This window comes from Xenopus tropicalis, chromosome 9, assembly GCF_000004195.4.
Source record: "Xenopus tropicalis strain Nigerian chromosome 9, UCB_Xtro_10.0, whole genome shotgun sequence".
NCBI classification, from domain to species: domain Eukaryota; kingdom Metazoa; phylum Chordata; class Amphibia; order Anura; family Pipidae; genus Xenopus; species Xenopus tropicalis.
The window spans coordinates 90399736-90418331 of NC_030685.2; the positions used below are offsets into that span (position 1 = coordinate 90399736).

General features: G+C 57.1%; 2 protein-coding genes across 6 annotated transcripts; one reads left to right on the forward strand and one right to left on the reverse strand.

The window, feature by feature from the left end:
- Window positions 1–211: 211 nt before the first annotated feature.
- On the reverse strand, window positions 212–4750 carry dbi (diazepam binding inhibitor (GABA receptor modulator, acyl-CoA binding protein)). 2 transcript variants are annotated; one of them, XM_031892569.1, is made up of 5 exons: window positions 4642–4750; window positions 3054–3171; window positions 1224–1286; window positions 390–450; window positions 212–352 (listed from the first exon to the last, which is right to left on the reverse strand). In XM_031892569.1, the coding sequence occupies exons 1-5, from the start codon at window positions 4648–4650 to the stop codon at window positions 340–342; spliced, it is 264 nt and encodes an 87-aa protein (XP_031748429.1). In that variant the 5' UTR covers window positions 4651–4750; the 3' UTR covers window positions 212–339. The 2 variants fall into 2 exon arrangements, with proteins under 2 accessions (XP_031748429.1, NP_988874.1); NM_203543.1 differs by having other exon boundaries at window positions 212–450; window positions 4642–4700.
- Window positions 4751–8090: 3340 nt separating this feature from the next.
- Window positions 8091–17505, forward strand: c2orf76 (chromosome 2 open reading frame 76). Of its 4 annotated transcripts, none has more exons than XM_031892433.1 (6): window positions 8091–8109; window positions 14335–14474; window positions 15106–15156; window positions 15357–15394; window positions 15654–15735; window positions 17211–17505. In XM_031892433.1, the coding sequence occupies exons 2-6, from the start codon at window positions 14342–14344 to the stop codon at window positions 17285–17287; spliced, it is 381 nt and encodes a 126-aa protein (XP_031748293.1). In that variant the 5' UTR covers window positions 8091–8109; window positions 14335–14341; the 3' UTR covers window positions 17288–17505.
- Window positions 17506–18596: the final 1091 nt, after the last annotated feature.

An 18596-nucleotide genomic window follows, 5' to 3' on the forward strand; every position in this document is an offset into this window, starting at 1 on the left:
CATAGGGATTCCCCTGTACTAAGCACAATTCAGCAGGAACAGCCCTTAAATATAGCCACAGGCAGTAAGGGTTAGTTCTTGCCCTTTGTTTCTATGTTTTACTGATATTTTCTTTGGCCACATTGAACCCTACACATTGGTTGCTAGGAGTGAGGGGGGGGGGGGGTCATGCGATGGGGGGGGGGGGCAGAGACCAATCACAACACAGACAGAAAGGGACAGAGACTTTATTGTTACTGTACAGCTGGTGTATGAAAAGTACAAAAGGAACCGTTATTCAGCGCAAAGGGCACCGAGACAGGGCAACATCCGTATTTGCCCCTTAGGGGCGGAGACACGTTACGATCCGTATTTGCCCCTTAGGGGCGGAGACACGTTACGATCCGTATTTGGCCTTTAGCTTTTCAACCCAATCCACATACTGGGCCCTGGCATCCTCCTTGCTGGTTCCTAAGGGCAAAGAAAAGGTTAAACTGAGCAGCAGTATCTGTGCCCCCATATGCACCTGCCCTAACCCCCCCGTCCCATATGCACCTGCCCTAACCCCCCTGTCCCATATTGCACCTGCCCTAACCCCCCGTCCCAATGCACCTGCCCAACCCCCGTCCCATATGCACCTGCCCTAACCCCCCGTCCCATATGCACCTGCCCTAACCCCCCCGTCCCATATTGCACCTGCCCTAACCCCCCCGTCCCATAATGCACCTGCCCTAACCCCCCCGTCCCATATGCACCTGCCCTAACCCCCCCCGTCCCATATGCACCTGCCCTAACCCCCCGTCCCATATGCACCTGCCCTACCCCCCCGTCCCATATGCACCTGGCCCTAACCCCCCCCCGTCCCCCATATGCACCTGCCTACCCCCCCCGTCCCATATGCACCTGCCCTAACCCCCCCGTCCCATATGCACCTGCCCTAACCCCCGTCCCATATGCACCTGCCCTAACCCCCCCCGTCCCATATGCACCCCCCCCATCTATTCTCTGTCCCATTTACATTACAAACATTAGTGGGAAATGGGAGAGCGGAAGGTGCAGTACCACCTCCCACCATCAGACCAGGGGGGCAGTAGAACAGCACCACCATCAGTTCTGCCCACAGATATGGAGGGAAATCCTGGGGCAGCTCAACAATCCCCCCCCCAAAGAGAACTACAACTCCCATCATCCCCAGCTTTTACCTGATAATAATGAATTATTAGAGACCACCCCCCCCCACTCACCTTCCTTCTTCTTCCAGGAATCCCACTTGGCTTTGCCTTTGAAGTCCAACATTCCAGGTCGGGCTGTGGGGGACACAGGGGGGTCAGTCTCCAGGGAAACACAAAGCACCAATGAGACGGCTCCCCATCATTACTGGGCACAGACAGGGCACACCCACCTGGCACAGTTCTGCAGATGCCAGTCTGGGGGCGGGGAGATGGGCACAGCGGCATTACACATCAATACTGGGCATCACCCTTTCTTTCTATTGGCAGAATCCTTGGCACAGGGGCGCAGACTTGCCCAGGTGAATCCTGTACCAGTCTCTGCCAGCAGGGCACCGTGCCAGGCTCTCATACAGATAACCCTATCTCTGACATTCCCACATCAGGGAAATACGGTGGGACAATATTCCGCCCCCTGCAGGTTGGCACAATCACACGCCCGGCTGAGCTTCAGCCCCCAGCGCTGGGCACAACCACTGGGAGGCCGTGCCCAAATGCCCAATGACCCGGCCATAGAGCTGCCGCACAGGCACAACTACACCAGCCCTGCACACTGACAGCCAGGTACCCCCCCACCCCCAGTGGGTCAGTACCTGTATCTACATCCCCTACGGTGGGGCCAGTGGGTCAGTACCTGTATCTACATCCCCTACGGTGGGGCCAGCGGGTCAGTACCTGTATCTACATCCCCTACGGTGGGGCCAGTGGGTCAGTACCTGTATCTACATCCCCTACGGTGGGGCCAGCGGGTCAGTACCTGTATCTACATCCCCTACGGTGGGGCCAGCGGGTCAGTACCTGTATCTACATCCCCTACGGTGGGGCCAGCGGGTCAGTACCTGTATCTACATCCCCTACGGTGGGGCCAGCGGGTCAGTACCTGTATCTACATCCCCTACGGTGGGGCCAGCGGTCAGTACCTGTATCTACATCCCCTACGGTGGGGCCAGTGGGTCAGTACCTGTATCTACATCCCCTACGGTGGGGCCAGTCGGGTCAGTACCTGTATCTACATCCCCTACGGTGGGGCCAGTGGGTCAGTACCTGTATCTACATCCCCTACGGTGGGGCCAGTGGGTCAGTACCTGTATCTACATCCCCTACGGTGGGGCCAGTGGGTCAGTACCTGTATCTACATCCCCTACGGTGGGGCCAGTGGGTCAGTACCTGTATCTACATCCCCTACGGTGGGGCCAGTGGGTCAGTACCTGTATCTACATCCCCTACGGTGGGGCCAGTGGGGTCAGTACCTGTATCTACATCCCCTACGGTGGGGCCAGTGGGTCAGTACCTGTAATCTACATCCCCTACGGTGGGGCCAGTGGGGTCAGTACCTGTATCTAACATCCCCTACGGTGGGGGCCAGTGGGTCAGTACCTGTATCTACATCCCCTACGGTGGGGCCAGTGGGTCAGCTTAACCTACGGGGCCGGGTCGTACCTATACATCCCCTACGGTGGGGCCAGTGGGTCAGTACCTGTATCTACATCCCTACGGTGGGGCCAGTGGGTCAGTACCTGTATCTACATCCCCTACGGTGGGGCCAGTGGGTCAGTACCTGTATCTACATCCCCTACGGTGGGGCCAGTGGGTCAGTACCTGTATCTACATCCCCTACGGTGGGGGCCAGTGGGTCAGTACCTGTATCTACATCCCCTACGGTGGGGCCAGTGGGTCAGTACCTGTATCTACATCCCTACGGTGGGGCCAGTGGGTCAGTACCTGTATCTACATCCCCTACGGTGGGGCCAGTGGGTCAGTACCTGTATCTACATCCCCTACGGTGGGGCCAGTGGGTCAGTACCTGTATCTACATCCCCTACGGTGGGGCCAGCGGGTCAGTACCTGTATCTACATCCCCTACGGTGGCCTGTTTGTACAGTGCGTAGGTCTCCAGCATTTCCTCATCTGTGGGGGTGGATTTCAGCTGCTTCACCTCCTCTGCCGCCTTGTCAAACGCTTCCTGCAAATACAGTGAGAGTCCAGCAGGGGTCAGTAGCAAGCGGGGGGTCAGTAAAGAGCGGGGGGGGGGGGGTCACTGGTACCCCCAAAGCCTGGCACTGCAGCCCATATACCCCCCCAGCCTGGCACTGACAGCCCATATACCCCCAGCCTGGGCACTGACAGCCCATATACCCCCCCAGCCTGGCACTGACAGCCCATATACCCCCCCAGCCTGGCACTGACAGCCCATATACCCCCAGCCTGGCACTGACAGCCCATATACCCCCCCAGCCCATATACCCCCAGCCTGGCACTGACAGCCCATATACCCCCCAGCCTGGCACTGACAGCCCATATACCCCCCCAGCCTGGCACTGACAGCCCATATACCCCCCAGCCTGGCACTGACAGCCCATATACCCCCCCCAGCCTGGCACTGACAGCCCATATACCCCCCCAGCCTGACACTGACAGCCCATATACCCCCCAGCCCATATACCCCCCAGCCTGGCACTGACAGCCCATATACCCCCCCAGCCTGACACTGACAGCCCATATACCCCCCCAGCCTGGCACTGACAGCCCATATACCCCCCCAGCCTGACACTGACAGCCCATATACCCCCCCAGCCTGGCACTGACAGCCCATATACCCCCCCCAGCCTGACACTGACAGCCCATATACCCCCCAGCCCCATATACCCCCAGCCTGGCACTGCCAGCCCATATACCCCCCCAGCCTGACACTGACAGCCCATATACCCCCAGCCTGGCACTGCCAGCCCATATACCTCCCCAGCCTGGCACTGCCAGCCCATATACCCCCCCCCAGCCCATATACCCCCAGCCTGGCACTGCCAGCCCATATACCCCCCCAGCCTGACACTGACAGCCCATATACCCCCCCAGCCCATATACCCCCCCAGCCTGACACTGACAGCCCATATACCCCCAGCCTGGCACTGCCAGCCCATATACCTCCCCAGCCTGGCACTGCCAGCCCATATACCCCCCCCCAGCCCATATACCCCCAGCCTGGCACTGCCAGCCCATATACCCCCCCAGCCTGGCACTGCCAGCCCATATACCCCCCCAGCCCATATACCCCCCCAGCCTGGCACTGCCAGCCCATATACCTCCCAGCCCATATACCCCCCCAGCCCATATACCCCCCCCAGCGGTAAGTGCCACAGATAGATACCCCTGCCATTGGTGCCTAAGGATACGCCCACATATTCTCCCATCCTGTGATTGGCTAATCAGCGTGTCCGTTTGCCCCATTCCCGCAGAGAAACAAAGGGGTTCGGTGCCGGATAAGTTGGGGCGCTATTACAGCCGGGGGAGTCACAGGAAACAATTTCTACCCCCGCACCTTGTCCCACAGCTCCCGGCATGCTCTGTGGGCTGCAGCTCCCCCTGTCGGCTATCTAGATGTTCCATGCCCCCCTGCCCGGTACCAAGAGCCGCTGGGTCCCACTACACCCGGTACCTGAGACATTCTGCTGCTTCGGTTCCGCTTCGACCTTCCTCACTTTCTGCGCCGCCGGTTCAACTCCCACTGAGCACATGGGGCAGAGCGGAGCGGAGGTCACTCCCAGCCGGCAGTCCCGTCACCCAATCAGGCAGCGGGCCTCTGTCACGTGGGGCACACGGCATGGGCAGGCGGCCATGTTGGTTGAGGCAGAGTGACCTTAAGCAGGGAGTGACGTTTCCAATCAGCGCCGCCCCGTGTTGGTCAGGTGTTCACTGGTGCGCAGAGTAGAAAGTAGATTGCGAGCTCTTCTCCCTCCCCATGAAGTTATCTTGCCTTACATTTCCCATTCTCTTATCTGGAGCCCCTAATATAGAGTTCACTAGTTCTGCCCTAAAACAGCTCTTTGGGGCTGATGACCCCCCCCCCTGCCAGTATAAGATTTGCCCTGTGGCCCTAAAGGGGCAGTTACAGATTGAGAGGATCAGTCTCAGACTAATGACCCCTTGTTCCCATTGGCTGGGAGCCAGAAAGTTGCTCCATTGTTAGTAAGATGTGAGGTGTGTGGCCCAATCAGGAGCCCGGCTCTTGTGCCTGCCCGCCCCTCCTTTGCCCGGATTGGTGCAGAGCCATGGGGAGATGGGTGAGGGCGGGGCAGAGGTCACAATGCCCTGTGTGTGCAACAAACTTCCCCCCAAATCCCCTCACACAGGCACTTCCTGCCACTAATCTGCCCCCCCCCGGGAACATTGAGACAGAAAGGGCCCCACACAGGGGCAGCCGGGCATTAGGGCCAGTTCCATTATAGGCTGCAAATGCCTCATTGCCCAAGGCCACATTTAGGGAATGGCACAGAGGCCACTGGCTGGGGGTCCTCAGAGTAACATGGGGGCCACATACATTGTATTGTTCCTGCCCCCACCCTGTGTGACTGCCCCACCCGGGGGTGATACTGAGGGTGGCGCTTATCTCCCTGCCCCACAGTCCAAACTACAGAGATTGGCTCAGTCACACCACAGGCCAAAGTCTAAAGGGAAACTAATCCTGAAATAAATATATAATACATATAATATTGCACAAATGTGTCATAAACAACTGTTGGAATCAGAACCTCTTTGCTGTACTTTGTATATTATATTATTGCTCAAATACCTCACGTAATATTCCCAAATGTTTTCCCTAGTAACAGCACAATGTCATGGTTTCCCTGCACTGCTTGGTCTGACTCTTGAAATAATGTAGCAGCTGATTAAAGCGATGATTCACCTTTACAATGAAAGTTGTATTTGGCTTTCTCTCCACTAAGATGCAGGAAAGGGTGATGTACCGTGCCAGCCAGGCAAAATGTTTACAGTTATGTACCCTTTGAAAAAAATAAATATACTAAGCGAGCATTTATCCAATATATAGGAACTGCCAAACATAAACGGCTGAGGAAATAAGAACTTGCAAATTCCCAATGGACTGCAATAAGCCCATCGGGGGGTCTCGCCATCCCCTGGCACAGGCTGTGCCCCATCTACCTGTGAGGGAAGTCTTGTGGATATTGGGGAGTTGTATCAGGAGTCAGAACCAGCAGTGCAGGGAAGGGAAAGGGACAGGCACAGTGACAGTTACACATAACTATAAACCCAGTGAGAATGAGGAATGAATGGATATTGGGGAGTTGTATCAGGAGTCAGAACCAGCAGTGCAGGGAAGGGACAGACACAGTGACAGTTACACATAACTATAAACCCAGTGAGAATGAGGGATGAATGGGTATTGGGGAGTTGTATCAGGAGTCAGAACCAGCAGTGCAGGGAAGGGAAAGGGACAGACACAGTGACAGTTACACATAACTATAAACCCAGTGAGAATGAGGGATGAATGGATATTGGGGAGTTGTATCAGGAGTCAGAACCAGCAGTGCAGGAAGGGAAAGGGACAGACACAGTGACAGTTACACATAACTATAAACCCAGTGAGAATGAGGGATGAATGGGTATTTGGGGAGTTGTATCAGGAGTCAGAACCAGCAGTGCAGGGAAGGGAAAGGGACAGACACCAGTGACAGTTACACATAACTATAAACCCAGTGAGAATGAGGAATGAATGGATATTGGGGAGTTGTATCAGGAGTCAGAACCAGCCAGTGCAGGGAAGGGACAGACACAGTGACAGTTACACATAACTATAAACCCAGTGAGAATGAGGGATGAATGGGTATTGGGGAGTTGTATCAGGAGTCAGAACCAGCAGTGCAGGAAGGGAAAGGGACAGACACAGTGACAGTTACACATAACTATAAACCCAGTGAGATGAGGGATGAATGGATATTGGGGAGTTGTATCAGGAGTCAGAACCAGCAGTGCAGGAAGGGAAAGGGACAGACACAGTGACAGTTACACATAACTATAAACCCAGTGAGAATGAGGAATGAATGGGTATTGGGGAGTTGTATCAGGAGTCAGAACCAGCAGTGCAGGGAAGGGAAAGGGACAGACACAGTGACAGTTACACATAACTATAAACCCAGTGAGAATGAGGGATGAATGGATATTGGGGAGTTGTATCAGGAGTCAGAACCAGCAGTGCAGGGAAGGGAAAGGGACAGACACAGTGACAGTTACACATAACTATAAACCCAGTGAGAATGAGGAATGAATGGATATTGGGGAGTTGTATCAGGAGTCAGAACCAGCAGTGCAGGGAAGGGAAAGGGACAGACACAGTGACAGTTACACATAACTATAAACCCAGTGAGAATGAGGGATGAATGGGTATTGGGGAGTTTGTATCAGGAGTCAGAACCAGCAGTGCAGGGAAGGGAAAAGGGACAGACACAGTGACAGTTACACATAACTATAAACCCAGTGAGAATGAGGAATGAATGGATATTGGGGAGTTGTATCAGGAGTCAGAACCAGCAGTGCAGGAAGGGAAAGGGACAGACACAGTGACAGTTACACATAACTATAAACCCAGTGAGAATGAGGAATGAATGGGATATTGGGGAGTTGTATCAGGAGTCAGAACCAGCAGTGCAGGGAAGGGAAAGGGACAGACACAGTGACAGTTACACATAACTATAAACCCAGTGAGAATGAGGAATGAATGGGATATTGGGGAGTTGTATCAGGAGTCAGAACCAGCAGTGCAGGGAAGGGAAAGGGACAGACACAGTGACAGTTACACATAACTATAAACCCAGTGAGAATGAGGAATGAATGGGTATTGGGGAGTTGTATCAGGAGTCAGAACCAGCAGTGCAGGGAAGGGAAAGGGACAGACACAGTGACAGTTACACATAACTATAAACATCGCCACTGGTGTTGCCCAAAGCAACCAATCAGGAATCAGATTTGAACACTTAAAAGTTAGCTAAAAGCAAAGGTTTGATTGGTTGCTATGGGAATATCACCAGGATGTTACACACTATATAAAATGCCCCTCAGAGTGCAGGAGCCAATGAGAGACTGTGTCACCCTGTACATCCGGGGGCAGGTATAAGTATATATATATATATATATATATATATACAGATAAAACTATTGCGTTACAGTGTATCTATAGCGGAACGATGCGCAGTAACAGCTATAACACTGTATCCGCTCTATTCTGGGTTAAACTGCGACTTCCTGCCATTTGGAACGCACAGCCTACTTGGCGCTGAGCCGCAGACCCGGACACACTTCCGGCACTCTCCAAGCCCGCCCACTCCGAACAGCCCCTCAGGAAAGATTTGTCCCTCTTTGCGATTCGTACTGCAAGGAGGCCAAGAAGTCAGTATAATTAACCCGTTCTTGTATTAACGTGAAATGCTTCAAACTGTTTGTGAGTATCACAGTGAGTAGCGGCGGGGGAGGTATCACAGTGAGTAGTGGGGGGGGGTATCACAGTGAGTAGTGGGGGGGGTATCACCACATCACAGTGAGTAGGGGGGGGGGTATCACAGTAGTATCACAGTAGCGGCGGGGGAGTATCACAGTGAGTAGTGGGGGGGGTATCACAGTGAGTAGTGGGGGGGGTATCACAGTGAGTAGTGGGGGGGTATCACAGTGAGTAGTGGGGGGTATCACAGTGAGTAGTGGGGGGTATCACAGTGAGTATACACAGTGAGTATGGGGGGGGGGTATCACAGTGAGTAGTGGGGGGGGGGGTATCACAGTGAGTAGTAGGGTATGAGTAGTGGGGGGGGGGTATCACAGTGAGTAGTGGGGGGGGTATCACAGTGAGTAGTGGGGGGGGTATCGCAGTGAGTAGTGGGGGGGTATCACAGTGAGTAGTGGGGGGGGGGTATCACAGTGAGTAGCGGCGGGGGGGTATCGCAGTGAGTAGTGGGGGGGGGTATCACAGTGAGTAGTGGGGGGGGGGGTATCGCAGTGAGTAGTGGGGGGGGGTATCGCAGTGAGTAGTGGGGGGGGGGTATCGCAGTGAGTAGTGGGGGGGGGGTTATCGCAGTGAGTAGTGGGGGGGGGTATCGCAGTGAAGTAGCGGGGGGGTGTATCGCAGTGAGTAGTGGGGGGGGTATCGGCAGTGAGTAGTGGGGGGGGGGGGTATCACAGTGAAGTAGCGCGGGGGTGTATCGCAGTGAGTAGTGGGGGGGGGGTATCACAGTGAGTAGTGGGGGGGGGGGGTATCACAGTGAGTAGCGGCGGGGGTGTATCGCAGTGAGTAGTGGGCGGGGGGGTATCGCAGTGAGTAGTGGGGGGGGGGTATCACAGTGAGTAGCGGCGGGGGTGTATCGCAGTGAGTAGTGGGGGGGGTATCGCAGTGAAGTAGCGGGGGGGGGTATCACAGTGAGTAGCGGTGGGGGGGTATCGCAGTGAGTAGTGGGGGGGGTATCACAGTGAGTAGTGGGGGGGGGGGTATCGCAGTGAGTAGTGGGGGGGTATCGCCAGTGAGTAGTGGGGGGGGTATCGCAGTGAGTAGTGGGGGGGGTATCACAGTGAGTAGCGGCGGGGGGGGTATCGCAGTGAGTAGTGGGGGGGAGGGTATCACAGTGAGTAAGTGGGGGGGAGGGTATCGCAGTGAGTAGTGGGGGGGGTATCGCAGTGAGTAGTGGGGGGGGTATCGCAGTGAGTAGTGGGGGGGGGTATCACAGTGAGTAGTGGGGGGGGTATCGCAGTGAGTAGGTGGGGGGGGGTATCGCAGTGAGTAGTGGCGGGGGGGTATCGCAGTGAGTAGTGGGGGGGGTATCGCAGGAGTAGTGGGGGGGTATCGCAGTGAGTAGTGGGGGGGGGGGTATCGCACAGTGAGTAGCCGGCGGGGGGGTATCGCCACGTGAGTAGTGGGGGGGGTATCGCAGTGAGTAGTGGGGGGGGGGTATCGCAGTGAGTAATGGCGGGGGGGTATTCGCAGTGAGTAGTGGGGGGGGGGTATCGCATTGAGTAGTGGGCGGGGTATCGCAGTGAGTATGGGGGGGGTATCACAGTGAGTAGCGGCGGCGGGGTATCGCAGTGAGTAGTGGGGGTGGGGGTATCACAGTGAGTAGTGGGGGGGGTATCGCAGTGTAGTAGTGGCGGCGTATCCACAGTGAGGTAGTGGGGGGTATCGCAGTGAGTAGTGGGGGGGGTATCGCAGTGAGCTAGTGGGGGGGGGGTATCGCAGTGAGTAGTGGGGGGGGTATCACAGTGAGTAGCGGCGGGGGGTATCGCAGTGAGTAGTGGGGGGAGGTGAGTAGTGGGGGTGGTATCGCAGTGCAGTAGTGGGGGGGAGGTATCGCAGGAGTAAGTGGGGGGTCTTGGGGTACGCAGTGAGTAGTGGGGGGGAGGGGTATCACAGTGAGATAGTGGGGGGGAGGGGTACGCAGTGAGTAGGGGTGGGGGTATCGCAGTGAGTAGTGGGGAGGGCAGTTGAGTAGTGGGTATCACAGTGAGTATGGGGGGGGGATCACAGGAGTAGGGCGGGGGGGTATCGCCAGTGAGTTAGTGGGGGGTATGCAGTGATAGTGGGGGGGCGGTATCGCAGTGAGTAGTGGGGGTGGGGGTATCGCAGTGAGTAGTGGGGGGGGGGTATCGCAGGTGATTAGTGGGGGGGGGGGATCGCATGAGTAGTGGGGGGGGTATCCCACAGTGAGTAGTGGGGGGGGTATCGCAAGTGAGTAGTGGGGGGGCGGTATCACAGTGAGTAGTGGGGGCTGGGCGGTATCGCAGTGAAGTAGGGGGGGGTATTCGCAGTGAGTAGTGGGGGGGGGGTATCGCAGTGAGTAGTGGGGGGTATCGCAGTACATTGATGATAGTGGGGGGGAGGAGTGGGGTATCGCAGTGTAGTAGTGCGGGGGGGTATCGCAGATGAGTAGTGGGGGCGGGGTATCGCAGTGAGTAGTGGGGGGAGGAGGTATCGCAGTGAGTAGTGGGGGGGAGGGTATCGCCATCGAGCAGTGAGTAGTGGGGGGGAGGGGTATCGCAGTGAGTGTGGGGGGCGAGCACTATCGCAGTGCAGTAGGGGGGGGAGGGATCACAGTGTAGTAGTGGGGGGGGGGTATCACAGTGAGTAGTGGGAGGGGGGGGTATCGCAGTGAAGTAGTGCGGGGGAGTATCACAGTGCAGTAGTGGCGGGGGAGGTATCACAGTGAGTAGTGGCGTGGGGGGTATCACAGTGAGTAGCGCAGGGGGGTAATCACAGGGAGTAGTGAGGGGGGGGTATCACAGTGAGTAGTGGGGGGTATCACAGTGATAGTGGGGGGGGCGATATCACAGTGAGTAGGTGGGGGGGGTATCACAGTGCAGTAGCGCGGGGGTATCACAGTGAGTAGCGGGGGGGGTATCACAGTGAGTAGTGGGGGGGGGGGTATCACAGTGAGTAGTGGGGGGGAGGGTATCACAGTGAGTAGTGGGGGGGGATCACAGTGAGTAGTGGCGGGGGGGTATCACAGTGAGTAGTGGGGGGGGATCACAGTGAGTAGCGGCGGGGGGTATCACAGTGAGTAGTGGGGGGGGGTATCACAGTGAGTAGTGGGGGGAGGGTATCACAGTGAGTAGTGGGGGGGAGGGTATCACAGTGAGTAGTGGGGGGGATCACAGTGAGTAGTGGGCGGGGGGTATCACAGTGAGTAGTGGGGGGGGTATCACAGTGAGTAGTGGGGGGGGGGTATCACAGTGAGTAGTGGGGGGGGGGTATCACAGTGAGTAGTGGCGGGGGGTATCACAGTGAGTAGTGGGGGGGGTATCACAGTGAGTAGTGGGGGGTATCGCAGTGAGTAGTGGGGGGGTATCGCAGTGAGTAGTGGAGGGGGGTATCGCAGTGAGTAGTGGCGGGGGGTATCGCAGTGAGTAGTGGCGGGGGGGTATCGCAGTGAGTAGTGGCGGGGGGGTATCGCAGTGAGTAGTGGCGGGGGGTATCACAGTGAGTAGTGGGGGGGGTATCACAGTGAGTAGCGGCGGGGGGTATCACAGTGAGTAGCGGGGGGGTATCACAGTGAGTAGTGGGGGGGGGTATCACAGTGAGTAGTGGGGGGGGAGGGTATCACAGTGAGTAGTGGGGGGGATCACAGTGAGTAGCGGCGGGGGGTATCACAGTGAGTAGTGGGGGGGGGGGTATCACAGTGAGTAGTGGGGGGGAGGGTATCACAGTGAGTAGTGGGGGGAGGTATCACAGTGAGTAGTGGGGGGGGATCACAGTGAGTAGTGGGGGGGGTATCACAGTGAGTAGTGGGGGGGTATCACAGTGAGTAGTGGGGGGGGGTATCACAGTGAGTAGTGGGGGGGGGGTATCACAGTGAGTAGTGGCGGGGGGGTATCACAGTGAGAGTGGGGGGGGTATCACAGTGAGTAGTGGGGCGGTATCGCAGTTGAGTAGTGGGGGTATCGCAGTGAGTAGTGGAGGGGGGGTATCGCAGTGAGTAGTGGCGGGGGGGTATCGCAGTGAGTAGTGGCGGGGGTATCGCAGTGAGTAGTGGCGGGGGGGGTATCGCAGTGAGTAGTGGCGGGGGGTATCACAGTGAGTAGTGGCGGGGGGTATCGCAGTGAGTAGTGGCGGGGGGTATCACAGTTACTGGGGTGTTTCCCTCTGTGCCCCCAGTTACTGGGGTGTTTCCCTCTGCTGCCCCCCAGTTACTGGGGTGTTTCCCTCTGCTGCCCCCCAGTTACTGGGGTGTTTCCCTCTGCGCCCCCCAGTTACTGGGGTGTTTCCCTCTGCGCCCCCCAGTTACTGGGGTGTTTCCCTCTGCGCCCCCCGTTACTGGGGTGTTTCCCTCTGCGCCCCCCAGTTACTGGGGTGTTTCCCTCTGCGCCCCCCAGTTACTGGGGTGTTTCCCTCTGCGCCCCCCAGTTACTGGGGTGTTTCCCTCTGTGCCCCCAGTTACTGGGGAGTTTCCCTCTGTGCCCCCCAGTTACTGGGGTGTTTCCCTCTGTGCCCCCCAGTTACTGGGATGTTTCCCTCTGTGCCCCCCAGTTACTGGGATGTTTCCCTCTGTGCCCCCCAGTTACTGGGATGTTTCCCTCTGTGCCCCCAGTTACTGGGGAGTTTCCCTCTGTGCCCCCCAGTTACTGGGGTGTTTCCCTCTGTGCCCCCCAGTTACTGGGATGTTTCCCTCTGTGCCCCCAGTTACTGGGGTGTTTCCCTCTGTGCCCCCCAGTTACTGGGGTGTTTCCCTCTGTGCCCCCCAGTTACTGGGGTGTTTCCCTCTGTGCCCCCCAGTTACTGGGGTGTTTCCCTCTGTGCCCCCCAGTTACTGGGGTGTTTCCCCCTGTGCCCCCCAGTTACTGGGGTGTTTCCCTCTGTGCCCCCCAGTTACTGGGGTGTTTCCCTCTGTGCCCCCCAGTTACTGGGGTGTTTCCCTCTGTGCCCCCCAGTTACTGGGGTGTTTCCCTCTGTGCCCCCCAGTTACTGGGGAGTTTTCCTCTGTGCCCCCCAGTTACTGGGGTGTTTTCCTCTGTGCCCCCCAGTTACTGGGGTGTTTTCCTCTGTGCCCCCCAGTTACTGGGGAGTTTTCCCTTGTGCCCCCCAGTTACTGGGGAGTTTTCCTCTGTGCCCCCCAGTTACTGGGGTGTTTTCCTCTGTGCCCCCCAGTTACTGGGGTGTTTTCCTCTGTGCCCCCCAGTTACTGGGGTGTTTTCCTCTGTGCCCCCCAGTTACTGGGGAGTTTTCCTCTGTGCCCCCCAGTTACTGGGGTGTTTCCCTCTGTGCCCCCCAGTTACTGGGGTGTTTTCCTCTGTGCCCCCCAGTTACTGGGGTGTTTTCCTCTGTGCCCCCCAGTTACTGGGGTGTTTTCCTCTGTGCCCCCCAGTTACTGGGGTGTTTTCCTCTGTGCCCCCCAGTTACTGGGGAGTTTTCCTCTGTGCCCCCCAGTTACTGGGGTGTTTCCCTCTGTGCCCCCCAGTTACTGGGGTGTTTTCCTCTGTGCCCCCCAGTTACTGGGGAGTTTTCCTCTGTGCCCCCCAGTTACTGGGGTGTTTCCCTCTGTGCCCCCCAGTTACTGGGGTGTTTCTCTCTGTGCCCCCCAGTTACTGGGGTGTTTCCCTCTGTGCCCCCATTCCCATTCCCATTGCCTATAGGCTGTAGCACAAAGAGGAATAGATAAGGGAGCTTCTGCCTATACAGCCCCATTGCATGCTGGGTATTGTAGTTTTATATGAATCCTAGCTGCAGGCTAATTGTTAGATACAAACTACATTACCCAGCATGCAGTGGGACAGGCACACTAGGGGGGGGAATCTGGCTCGTTTCCACACTACAAACCCACCAAGGCTCCAGTAAACAGGGTACTGACTATGGGTCTGATTGCAGGTTTCCCATGATGCCCGGCGGCGCGACTGTCACGGTGCGTTTGGTTCGTTCCTTTGAGCATCGGAACTTCCGGCCGGTGGTTTATCATGGAGTGAATCTGGATCAGACGGTGCGGGAGTTCATTGTGCAGATTAATGAGGGTATGTGGCTCCTCCTACTTTGCACCCTGGGGGCGGGGCATGGGCTGATTGGGTGCAGTTAGTGCCAACTCTGCGGAGCTTTATAGGGTATGTGCCCCGTGGGTGATATGAACTGGGGCAAGTCCCACACATGCTGGGGCGCCCCATTATATACAGGTGTCCTGTGGGACCCACTAACCAAAGTGTGAGTGTGAGTGTGAGTCTGAGTGTATCAGTCACTCACAGGCTTTAGAACCAAAACAAAAATTGGACCATTTATTATGTCTCCACTGGGGCCCTATGGGCCCAGCTACAACTTAAGCTCAGGAGGAAATGTGTCCGTCACCATAGAAACCAGTGTGAGTGGGTCCATTAACTTACACTGGGCAGTTAGGTACCGGTGCAGTATCCCATAGCAACCAGACTTAAGGGAAATGTCCGACTGCTGCTGGTTACTACACAGTGACTCCGCCCCATGTAAATCAGCCCCCGTGGGGGTGGGGCCGGCTGAGATGTGTTGGCACCCACAGAGCCATTGGAGTGGCCCAACCAGACTAAGGGCCCCTGTGGGCACAAGCTTGCCCCCTCGGGGGAGGATGTGCTGGGTTAACCCCTCGCTGGGGCACTAAGGTGCCGTCCCTTTCCCTTACAGATATTCCCCACAGAGCCGCTCTGCCACTGCCATTTAAGAAGTACTCGTATGGTAAGTACCCAACCTCCTCCCAGCATGCACTGCGCCTCTAATGGGCACCACCCACCCCTTATATCAAGCCTTAACCCTTTCTTGCCTCCTGAAGCATCATATGGTACTTACCCCATTACCCCTCCTGTGCCCCACCCCATGGTGTGCTCGCCCCCCCAGGTACTGTTCCCTGACCCCCCCATCTTTCTGTCTTTGTGCAGATACCCTGAAGATTATCCACCAGCCCCATGGGGCCAAGGTACGTGTGTAGCACAGGGGGGCCCGACTGTAAGTGGATGTGGGGGCAACACTGGGGCACTGGGAGAAGATCAGTGGGGAAGACACAAGGGGGTGTTGGCATGGAAATATTGGGGGGTAAGTGCAAACTTTGAAGTGGCCATAACAATGGGGCAAAAAAATGGGAGGGGCTATTAATCTTCATACCCCACCCCCTTGGGGCAGGAAATCCATTTGTGTTATTGTTACTAGAGCTTATACCCCCCCCCCCAATCCCACAGACTAATGAACTGGTGGTGGGACTGGAGGACGACGAGAGGCTGATCCTGGCGCCAGGGGGCACCCTGAGAGAGGCGGGTGTGGGTAAGTCACATGGCACCCAATGGGGCAGATCAGACGATTTGTTTGTCCCACACTTTCTACATTATTATCTTTACTGCCCTCCCCATAGAAACAGGGGGTAATACCCACACCTCCAGTACTTAAAGGGGAAGTATTCCCAAGCAATTGTAGGACTCTTCCCACTCAATAACAAGGGATGGGGAGGAGCTGAGGTTGGGGTACAACCCCCAAACCAAGGGGTAACTCACTATGTAACCTGCCTGGTCCCAGTCCTGGGGTAGAAGGTCAGAGATGAAACCTGACTTGATTGACCCGATTGGTTGCTATGGGTAACGTGTGCAGTAAAGCTTATCCCTATGAGGTGTCATGCTGGGGTTTGGCCACTGGGTGGCACTGTCTCTCTATGGGAGAAGTATAGGGGCATGTGGAGTCTCTGCACAGAGCTGTAGGTCCCGGATACATTGGTGCCACCCCCCAGGGCTATCCCTGGGGGGTGGGCCCCAGGTAGGAGCTGCCATCTAGTGTTTCCTGGGAGGCCCGAGGGGCCCCATAACTGATCTCTATGGTCGGGTAAGTAGTCGAGAGGGGCAGCAGCAGCTTAACGTTATGTAGAAGGAAATAGGGGGCCCCCCAGCAATGCAGGGAGCTGGGGCCCCCCCACCTGAGGCAGGGGCAATAATGACACAAGCCGTGTTTATCCTGAAGCCCCAGGGGGCTGTTGTTTAACTACAAGCCGCAGTCCTTACTTTAGTCAGCAGGGGGTGCGAGGTTGCTGGGGGGCCCCATGATGGGTATATATGATAAAGTTATATAGTATATAGTATTGGGTCCTTTATACTTGTTTTCTCTACCAAGGACCCCTGGGGCCCTAAAACCAACCCTGAGAATTCTGGGAGTTGTAGTGAGCGTTGATTTGATTGACAGTGGCAGGAAGAAGAGGTTCCGCCTCCCCGTGTCCTGATTCGGCCCCGGCGCTCATTATTCTCGGCATGGCTGGGGGTGAAGGGGTTAAGGGACCCGGGGTCCTGCCTGGCGCTGCCCGGAATTAATCAGGCTGCTGGCACAGGAGTACTGACCCATTGGGGCGACTGCTCAGCCCGATGCCTCCCCGGGGGGCAATTAGTGTCGGACTTTGCATATTCTCTCGCCCCATGAATTAATCATCAGCAGGTTCTGCAGAGACTCGGTACTGATCCGACTGCCGGGGGGGGGCACGGTATGAGCCTCATTGTACCCTGGGGTAACACCGCTGCCACCTCATTGCCCAACTTACCGTTCCCCTTGGCACTGACCGTATAATTACCCCACTGACAGCCGTTATTGCCCCGGTGCGACAGTTACCCCCGTTACAAAAGGCTTCTGTTAACCCTCTCAGTGCTGGACCCGGGTTTTGCAGTCTCATTGGTCTGTGATGCCCCTGTAGTCTCTGTTATTTGGGGGGAGGTAACTACCTTTATTATACCCCTGACTCTCTCTTATTTGCCCCCCACCCACAGCCCACGAGACGGAGCTGGCCTTCTTCTGCCACAAGGACTATCAGACCTACAAGGCAAATCCAGTCTCCAAGTGGTGACATCTGCCCGGATCCCCCAGCGCCACCTTCTGCCCGGGGCAGTTCTCTCATATGGGTCTGAGCTACAGAGGAGGGGGAGGGGCTACAGGTTATATTTGCCCCCCCCCCCCCCCCGGCCCCTCACTCACCGGAGTGCACGCTCAGGGCAAGGAGTGGGCCTCAAGTGCTATTGGCCCAGAATATCTCAATGGGGGTCCCAATAAAGCAGCTTCCTCCTGCCTTGGGTTCTGTATATTCTGTTGGGGGGGGAATAGTATCCAGTCCGAGTTGGGAGCCCCCGGCTGAGGGATGCTGGGAGTTGGGAGCCCCCGGCTGAGGGATGCTGGGAGTTGGGAGCCCCCGGCTGAGGGATGCTGGGAGTTGGGAGCCCCTGGGCAGAGGGATGCTGGGAGTTGGGAGCCCCCGGCTGAGGGATGCTGGGAGTTGGGAGCCCCCGGCTGAGGGATGCTGGGAGTTGGGTGCCCCCGGCTGAGGGATGCTGGGAGTTGGGTGCCCCCGGCTGAGGGATGCTGGGAGTTGGGTGCCCCGGCTGAGGGATGCTGGGAGTGGGTGCCCCGGGCAGAGGATGCTGGGAGTTGGGAGCCCCCGGCTGAGGGGATGCTGGGAGCCCCCGGCTGAGGGATGCTGGGGGGGAGTTGGGTGCCCCCGGCTGAGGGATGCTGGGAGTTGGGAGCCCCCGGGCAGAGGGATGCTGGGAGTTGGGAGCCCCCGGGCAGAGGGATGCTGGGAGTTGGGAGCCCCCGGCTGAGGGATGCTGGGAGTTGGGTGCCCCGGGCAGAGGGATGCTGGGAGTTGGGTGCCCCGGGCAGAGGGATGCTGGGAGTTGGGTGCCCCGGGCAGAGGGATGCTGGGAGTTGGGAGCCCCCGGCTGAGGGATGCTGGGAGTTGGGAGCCCCCGGCTGAGGGATGCTGGGAGTTGGGAGCCCCGGGCAGAGGGATGCTGGGAGTTGGGAGCCCCGGGCAGAGGGATGCTGGGAGTAGTTTCCCGCTGTCCAATTAACTCCTTCCCCTGGAACAAAGAGTTAAAGCCCCCCCCCACCCTAGTGAGTGAGTGTGTTGCCCTTTATTCACGCAGATCTGCCCCCCCCCCCCGTTCCTTATTGGGTTATTGATACAGGGGAAGCGCGTATGGATCCTATTGATTATAGAAGTGCTGAGACATCAGGAAACCAGGAGCGACTGTCCCTGCACGGCCCCCTGTGTCTCTACCCACAATCCACCTGTGCGCCGCTGGGACCCCATTAAAGGGGAAGTACGCTCCTGTGTTGAGTGACTGGCGCTTGTGTGTTACTGTAATTAAAGGGCAACT